Genomic DNA, 8,262 nt, shown 5'->3' with positions numbered 1-8,262 from the left:
CTGGAGTGCAATGGCACGATCTCAGCTCACTGCAACCTCTGCCTCCTGGGTTCAAGCAATTCTCCTGCCTCAACCTCCCAAGTTGCTGGAACTACAGGCCCAGCTAATTTTTGTATTTTTAGTAGAGACGGGGTCTTACCATGTTGGCCAGGTTGGCATTGAATCCCTGACCTCAGGTGATCTGCCTGCCTCAGCCTTCCAAAGTGTTGGGATTACAGGTGTGAGCCTCCTGGCCCAATAACCTTTAATTTCAAAATACTAATAAACATACACAGTATTTCAAGATTTCTGCAATAACGCGAATGGGAATGAAACATATATGGCTTCCACTGGTAAGTCACAGGTACTGCTGATATTGTGGTTAGTTGTAACATGTTTTGCTTTGTTTTGTTTTTTCCAAGACAGAGTCTTGCTCTGTCGCCCAGGCTGGAGTGCAGTGGCAGGATCTCGGCTCACTGCAACCTCTGCCTCCTAGGTTCAAGCGATTCTCCTGCCTCAGCCTCCCGAGTAGCTGGGATTACAGGCATGTGCCACCATGGCTGGCTAATTTTTATATTCTTGGTAGAGACAGGGTTTCACCATGTTGGCCTGGCTGGTCTTGAACTCTTGGCCTCGTGATCTGCCCACCTCAGACTCCCAAAGTGCTGGGATTATAGGTGTGAGCCACCACGCCTGGCAGTTGTTACATTTGTTTTGTTTTGAGATAGTGTCTCGCTCTGTTGCCCAGGTTGGAGTGCAGCGGCATGAACTTGGCTCACGGCAAGTTCTGCCTCCCGATTCACACCATTCTCCTGCCTCAGCCTCCAGAGTACCTGAGACTACAGGTGCCCGCTACTATGCCCGGCTAATTTTTTCTATTTTTTAGTAGAGACAGGATTTCACCATGTTAGCCAGGATGGTCTTGATCTCCTGACCTCGTGATCTGCTTGCCTCGGCCTCCCAAAGTGCTGGGATTACAAGTGTGAGCCACCGTGCCTGGCCAGTTGTTACATTTTTAATGAAAGAAAATGTTAAATCCAGTTAATGAAAATAAGGAGGCAGTACTTTTCTCATCCAAGTTCATGGACTCTCTGAATTCTGTCCCCAGAGTCCTTTGGTGTTCTAGGATCCCAGGTTAAGGAACCAAAAAAGAAAGGTGGGTGGGGCATGAGGGGGAACACATGTTAACCCTGTTTGTTCTGGTGAACAATTCAGATCCCCACTTTCTGAGGGTGCCCTGCTGGAAGATAACCCTGTTTGTAATTGTGCCGGTTCTTGGACCCCTGGTTGCCTTGATCATCTGCTACAACTGGCTACATCGAAGACTAGCAGGTGCAGTGGCTGGGCAGCAGGCAAGACCACCAAATAGTGGGGAACCAAGTCAGCTTTGAATGGGAAGCCAAAAGAGAATAGAACCAGGGCTCAAGATTAGGGGAGCTGGGATCTCCTTATTCCTCTGTCCCCATGCCCAACCCCAGGCTCTTCTGAGAAACTGTGAAGAGAACCACTTACTGGATCTGTGGGGTCCCCCAGTGGAAAGGGCAGTGTGGGTCACTCCAAATATCCACAGGGAGGATGTGGGGAGGGTGCTATTCATCTTCCACTGATCATGTATTTGTTTCTTTTTGTTTTCAGGGCAATTCATTGAAGAGCTAAGTAAGTTATTTTCTCTCTCTTATAAGCAGAGAATAAAAAGCGAGGAAAGGGAGACAGAAGCAACAAGAGGGAAGAGGGGGGCTACTGAGAGATCACAGTCCCAGAGGAAAGGAGGAGCTGGAGGGCCTGGGTGGAGGGAAGACTCCTCCTGGGAGGTACAGGGGCAAGAGGCCAGCTGTTAGACACATTTACAGGTGGCAGAGAAGCTGGAGGCATTCCCATCTGCTGCCTGACCCATTCCTCCTTCACTGCCCCTAAGCAGGAACCCCACCCTAGCTGGTCTCATTGCCCATTCCACAGCAACTGCCCAGTGCCTCGCCTCTCAGACCAACCATTGAGGCAGGCATGGAGACAAGATGACCCCAAGGGCTTTTCTTCTCCCTAGTTCAATGGTTTTATGATACAAACTACTGACATAGATTTTTCAAGTTATTTTTTCCTTCTTCTAGGAAATCCTTTCTGAGTGATGTCACATCTTGGCAGGGGTGGAGGAGAGCCTGGTTGCCCAGGGATTGGTCCTTGGGGACATCTCATCCATCAAGTTGCATACTCACTGGCATCTTTGCTATGGGGACATTCCAATTTGCACTTTCAGGAACACTCTAAATTCCAAGTAGAATTGATTTCCCTTCTTCTGTCATCTACCTTTTCTCTTCCTTTGTTTTCCCATTTTTATTATCCTTCTTTCCATTTCTCTCTCCAGTCTTCCACTTGGAAACCCTTCCTGGCTAAGGACAGGCAGGTGCCCCTCTCTCCATCAGAGAACACCTGTGCTGGAGAGCAACACAGATAGGATGGTCTCTGCCATGAACTGGAGGCCAGGAACCTCCTCACTGAAAATTACAGTATGATAACTTTGCAAATGGTGGTTGTTTCTTCCAAGACTCCAGCCCTGATTGCGCAGAACTCAGAGGCATGTGAAGGGAAGGAAGAGGAAGAGTGTGAAACATTGAAGAGAGAGCTGAGTGAGCTGAAGAGTGAGGATATGGGTAGCCCCACCCCAAACCTGGAGATGGTGAGAAACCTACAGAATACTAGCCGGAGCTCCACCTTGTCTTGGTAGCCTACTAGGGAACTGGGGAAGCAAGAAATGAAATCTGGGCAACATGCCTGCTTTAGAATGTCTTCCTTCTACTTACAAATCTTCCACAGGTCTCAGAATTTCCTTCCTCTCATCCTTTTTCTCCTGTCTTCATATCTACCAGAGTATCCACTGTTTATTCAACAACTACTACTTGATGGTCAGATACAAACAAACAAGCTAGGTGCTAATTAATAATGATATGAGTTTTGGTTGAGCACGGTGGCTCACACCTGTAATCTCAGCACTTTGGGAAGCTGAGGCGGGTGGATCATGAGGTCAGGAGTTCAAGACCAGCCTGGCCAACATGGTGAAACCCCGTCTTTACTAAAAATACAAACAATTAGCTGGGCATAGTGGTGGGCGCCTGTAATCCCAGCTACTCAGGAGGCTGAGGCAGGGGAATCGCTTGAACCCAGGAGGTGGAGGTTACAGTGAGCTGAGATCACGTCAGTGCATTCTAGCTGGGGTGACAGAGTAAGACTCTATCTCGAAAAAATAAAATAAATAAATAAATAAATAAATAAATAAATAAATAAATAAATAATAATACGAGCTTTCATACGCACACTTCTAACCCCTTTTCTTTTATATATTTCCTTCGTTTTCCACTCACCTGTCTCCCTCTACTCCAGCCTCCTTACCCCAGAGGTCAGTCCTCAGGAAACCAAACACAAAGAAAGACCTCAGTCAGAAAGACCATTTATTTATGTTTCAAGATGCTCACTGCCTCCTTTGTTTTGTCTCCTTTGCAGGCCTTCTCTCTTAGGCCTCTTCTCCTGAGGGTATGGATCCTGGGGGGAGATTATTCACCTCCATGCTTCCATTCCTCCCCAGCCATAGTAGGGGCATCATGAGAGAAGCCAAGCCACTGGCCCAGGATCACCCGGCATTTATGGTGGCTGCTCTGGCACAGTTCCTTGCCTTTATAGCCCCTCCAGTGATCCATAAGGCCCTCTTTCTCCCCAAAGGAGAGGTCACATATAGGGCAATGGTAGCTCTTCTGCTTCCAGTGGGTCTGCTGGTGTCTGACCAGCCTGGAAAATGAACTGAAAGACTTGCTGCAATGGAAGCAGTAGTTGGACGGCTCTGTGAGGTGGGCCTTCTGGTGTCTGGAGAGATAGGATTTCTTGCTAAAAGTCAAAGGACAATGCGAGCAAGAGAAGACATTGAGTCTCGAGGGCTTCACTGGATGAGAGTTGGATCTGGCATCCTGACAGGGGGTTCCAATGATGGGTGCCTCGGTCCTGGTCACAGGTGCTTGGTTCTTAAGTACAGATGGCTGGTTCTGGGCCATAGGACCCTCAGTTCTAAATATGGTTTCCTGAGACCTGGCCACTGGTGCATGGTTCACATCCACAAGCCCCTGGATGGACCTCTGGCTTCTGGCGATAGGTGTCTGTAATTCAGCAGGGGTGCCTGGAATCCTCAAAGTACACTCTTGGTTTCCATCCACTGGCTCCTGGTTTTGGTGTATCTTCTGGTGGCGTTTGAGCTCAGACTGGTCCCGGAAGCTCTTCCCACACACGGAGCATGAATGGGGCCGATAACCCAGATGGACGCGGCGGTGACGACTTAGTCCAGAAGCATCACAGTAGGTCTTGTCACAGAGCGTGCAACAGAAGGGCCTCTCACCAAGATGCATGCGTCTGTGATAGCTGAGGGACTTGGGGCTCCGAAACAACTTCCCACACTGGCTGCAGCTGTTAGTCAGCTTAGGATTGTGAACAAACTGGTGGCTATAGAGGTAGGAGCGCCTGCTGAAACACTTGCCACAGATGTGGCAAAAAAAGGGTGGCCCAGCCTGGGATGCTTGAAGCACCTGGGTCCTGTCCATAGACCCAGCTGGGTCAGAGAGGGGGCACTGGCTGGCCCCTCTGCATGCAAGGAAGACCTTGTCATCACTAGTCCCCTCATCTCTCAGACTGGGATGTTGTTCTTGAAGCTCTTTCTTCTCACCTTCTGTAGTGAATGAGGAAGAATAACACAAAATTCCACTATAAGAACTCCAACAGAGGCCGGGCATGGTGGCTCACACCTGTAATCCCAGCACTTTGGGAGGCTGAGGCCAGCGGATCACCTGAGGTCAAGAGTTTGAAACCAGCCTGACCAACATGGTGAATCCCTGTCTCTACCACAAATACAAAAATTAGGTGGGCATCATGGCATCTGCCTGTAATCCCAGCTACTAGGGAGACTGACGCAGAATTGCTCGAACCCAGGAGGCAGAGGTTGCAGTGAGCCGAGATGGCACCATTGCACTCCTGCCTGGGCAACCAGAGTGAAACTCTGTCTCAAAAAAAAAAAAAGAAGAAGAAGAAGAAGAAGAACTACAACACAGCTCTCCATTCAGCCCAAGACACTTCTTGTCTCTGCCCTAGCTCTCCCACCCAACACATTCATCCTCACCCTTGGGCCTTATAGGCTAGAAATAAGAAAAAATAAATTTGGCATTTCAAATTAAAAGCAAATAAAAATTTAACTGGAGTCTTCAACACTGTCAGAAATGTAAATTTTAACTTACAACAACATTTCTTGAAATCTATCTCATCTCATTCTCATTATTGCTCAAATTCCCATAGACATTCCACAGACACCCGCATAATAATGCATCATGAACATTGGGCCACTTGCAGGTGAAAAGAGGTGTTATTAATAATCAAGCTAGGATGAGAAGCATAAACCAGTACCATCCTGGCAAACCAAGAAGTGTAGTCAGCCTGGCTTGATATCTCTCTCAACTATTTACTACTGGGGCAAGCCTCCCTTACTCCAACGCAGCATGAAGCCTATCTCCTTTGCTTCTCTTTTCTCTTGGACAGAACATTTTAATCAGAACAATGTCATGGACATAAGCAACCTTCATGTCATCTCTCAATCTCTAGAAACTGAAGACATTTACTTCTCCTGAAAGACTTAGATCTTCAGCCCACCAGGCGCAGTGGTTCACACCTGTAATCCTAGCACTTCGGGAGGCCAAGGTGGGTGGATCACTTGAGGTCAAGAGATCGAGACCATCCTGGCCAACATGGTGAAACCCCTGTCTCTACTAAAAATACAAAAATTATCTGGGCATGGTGGCACATGCCTGTAGTCCCAGCTACTTGGGAGGCTGAGGCAGGGAATCGCTTGAACTCGCCGGGAGGCGGAGGTTACAGTAAGCCAGGATTGTGCCACTGCACTCCAGCCTGGCAACAGAGCAAGACTGTCCCAAAAAAAAAAAAAAAAAGAGACCTAGGTCTTCAACTTGAAGTCGAGGGACTTGAGCCTATGATCTTAAGCTCTCTTTCAACTCCAAGTCTGACTAGGCTGGACAGAGGTTCACTAGGAGAGCATCTGTAGAGCATTCATCCTCCCCATCAGCTCTCCATCCTTTCAGGGGTTATTCTGGGTCCTTTTTACCTTCCTCCCTGCTTGGCAATTCTTACCTGAAAGGCCTTCTGTGTTTGGGCGATGGACAAACTCTCTCCGTTGTTCCTCTTCTTGCTCAAGCTTAGTGATTAGCTCTGGCTTATGTAGAAAGATTCTAGCTGATGTGTGGGAATGAGAAAGAGTTGAGTTGGTCCCAGGTGTGGCCCCTTCACATCTGATGGGGACAACAGGTTACCTCCTGTAGCCTTTGTTTAAGAACCATAACCTGGGACATGTAGATGCAGAAAGGAGACATTCAAAAGGTCAGCTGCTAGCAAAGTATCTGGTTCTCAGGAGTGACTTAGTAAATATTTGTTTGATGAATGGAAAAATTTGCATATTTTGAGAACACTGTCATCATGTTACAAGTGTTATCTTTGCCTTCATGCAGGTTATCATTTCTTCTCTTTACCACTGAGCTTAGTGACTCAGATCTTTCACATCTGGAAAGCATAGAACCAGGGGTCAGTGAAACTAACTGTAAGCTGATCTACCTGTCCAGGGAAACCAGATGTTCCAGGACCCTTAGGACAGGGGGCTTGCTGAGGGAAGCCCAGCCTCTTACCCACAGATGCTAGGTTCTTAAAGATTTCCGACAAAACATCCTGGTAAAGGACCCTCTGGCTGGCATCTAGACAGTCCCACTCTTCCTGGGTGAAATTCACTGCCACATCCTCAAAGGTGACTGGCTTCTGGAAGAACAGGAGAGACTCAAGAAGTTTATATAAATATATGTAGGTATGTATATGTGTGCGTGTGTGTGTGTGTATGTGTGTACAAGATTAACATCCAGTCTCAAGATTCAGAGAATTAAAACCTAACAGAAAGATAAAACCATGGAAGGAAGAGAGAAATATTAAAAGAGAGACACAAGGCCAGCAACTGTGAAGTATAGAAAGGAAAGGAGGCCGGATGTGGTGGTTCATGCCTGTAATCCCAGCACTTTGCAAGGCTGAGGCAGGCAGATCATGAGGTCAGGAGTTCGAGACCAGCCTGACCAACATGGTGAAACCAGGTATCTACTAAAAATACAAAAATTAGCCGGGTGTGGTGACGCATGCCTATAATCCCAGCTACTCAGGAGGCTGAGGCAGGAGAATTACTTGAGACCGGGAGGCAGAGGTTGCAGTGAGCCAAGATCACGTCACTGCACTCCAGCCTGGGTGACAGAGCAAGACTCTGTCTCAAAAAAAAAGGAAACAAAAGATGAAGAGAAAAGGAGAAAGATAAGATGTGGGGGAGAGGAAAGAGGATATGCAGAATACAAATAGGAAACCAAAGCAAAAGAAAAAATGCTGCCACTCTTAACAAATTTCAGGAAGTACCACATGAAGGATGCCAGGGTGGTGCGGGAGATGGAGAAAGGTTTTGAGGCTCCTTTCTCTGGATGTCGTTCAGTCTGGAACAATCTGAGATTTCATTTGACCTGCAGGCAGGAGCATGCATGAAAGAGCTCCTGGAGTCCAGGACCCGGACCCCACCTCTCTCTAGCTTAGTCTCCTCACCTTCTTCACCCATGCCTCCCTCCAGCAATCTCTCTTCATGGCTTCCTGCAGGGTGGCAGCTACCTTGCCCACCCATGGGAACATCTTCTGTACAGGTTCGATTGGCTTCAGCTGTTCAAACATCTTCTCTTCTGTGGTGTCTCTTTCTAGCTTTATCCACTCCTGGCCTGGCGCCCAGGGCTGACTGGATTCCTTCCTGGGGCTATCTACCTCCCAGTAACTGGGCAGATGGAGAGGCTCAGCAAAGGTCCCAGGGTTTGATGTGGCTTCCTGTGACAAATGTATCTGCTCCAAGAGGCTGTCTTTCTTTTTTGTTTTGCTGTCCAAATTCTCCTCTTCCACAATTGAGAACAACTTTGTTTCCCTCAAAGCCTGGGCCACAGAGTTCAGGGCCCTGGTCACCCTTCGCTCACCAGCTGCCATTGTTTAGTAACACCAGGCTGGGCTAGGTGTCTGCCCTCTGTTCTACCCTGCTTCTATATACCTGAGGTCAGAGAAAAACAAAACATATCAGCAAGGGGAGGGTAAGAAACAGCTTTCTTATTTGGTCAGGGAATGCCATTAGTTATTAAACCCCTGCTGTGTGCCATTGGATGCTCTCAGCAATGAGGTAACAATTACTGGCCCTGT

General features: G+C 47.8%; 2 protein-coding genes across 11 annotated transcripts in view; one reads left to right on the top strand and one right to left on the bottom strand.

The window, feature by feature from the left end:
* The window catches only part of MOG (myelin oligodendrocyte glycoprotein), a 14,084-nt gene extending 10,791 nt beyond the window's left edge, over positions 1-3,293 (top strand). For 2 of the 10 annotated variants that reach the window (XM_011944862.1, XM_011944854.1), the window contains 3 exons: positions 1,195-1,311; positions 1,615-1,635; positions 2,085-3,293. In XM_011944862.1, coding sequence (XP_011800252.1) covers positions 1,195-1,311; positions 1,615-1,635; positions 2,085-2,098 — 152 coding nt within the window. In that variant the 3' untranslated portion in view covers positions 2,099-3,293. Of the gene's footprint in view, positions 1-1,087; positions 1,136-1,194; positions 1,312-1,614; positions 1,636-2,084 lie in introns of all 10 variants that reach the window. The other 8 variants (XM_011944863.1, XM_011944856.1, XM_011944853.1 and 5 more) reach the window with 7 other exon arrangements.
* A 109-nt stretch (positions 3,294-3,402) lies between these two features.
* ZFP57 (ZFP57 zinc finger protein) lies at positions 3,403-7,755 on the bottom strand. The gene is made up of 4 exons (XM_011944864.1): positions 7,633-7,755; positions 6,693-6,819; positions 6,145-6,246; positions 3,403-4,678 (listed from the first exon to the last, which is right to left on the bottom strand). The coding sequence occupies exons 1-4, from the start codon at positions 7,753-7,755 to the stop codon at positions 3,522-3,524; spliced, it is 1,509 nt and encodes a 502-aa protein (XP_011800254.1). The 3' UTR covers positions 3,403-3,521.
* Between the last annotated feature and the right edge of the window lie 507 nt (positions 7,756-8,262).

The sequence above is a fragment of the Colobus angolensis genome, unplaced genomic scaffold (genome assembly GCF_000951035.1).
Source record: "Colobus angolensis palliatus isolate OR3802 unplaced genomic scaffold, Cang.pa_1.0 Scaffold237, whole genome shotgun sequence".
Lineage (NCBI taxonomy): Eukaryota > Metazoa > Chordata > Mammalia > Primates > Cercopithecidae > Colobus > Colobus angolensis.
Note: the sequence above shows the minus strand (reverse complement) of the source record. Positions and strands in the feature narration are given on the sequence as shown.

Excerpts from the sequence above, each read along its gene's own strand:
- ZFP57 (XM_011944864.1), bottom strand. The coding sequence starts at position 7,755 with ATGTTTGAACAGCTGAAGCCAATCGAACCTGTACAGAAGATGTTCCCA. Across the intron at positions 6,820-7,632 it reads GGGAGGCATGGGTGAAGAAG|AAGCCAGTCACCTTTGAGGA; the intron begins GTGAGGAGACTA and ends CTGTTCTTCCAG. Across the intron at positions 6,247-6,692 it reads TAAGAACCTAGCATCTGTGG|CTAGAATCTTTCTACATAAG; the intron begins GTAAGAGGCTGG and ends CCCACACATCAG.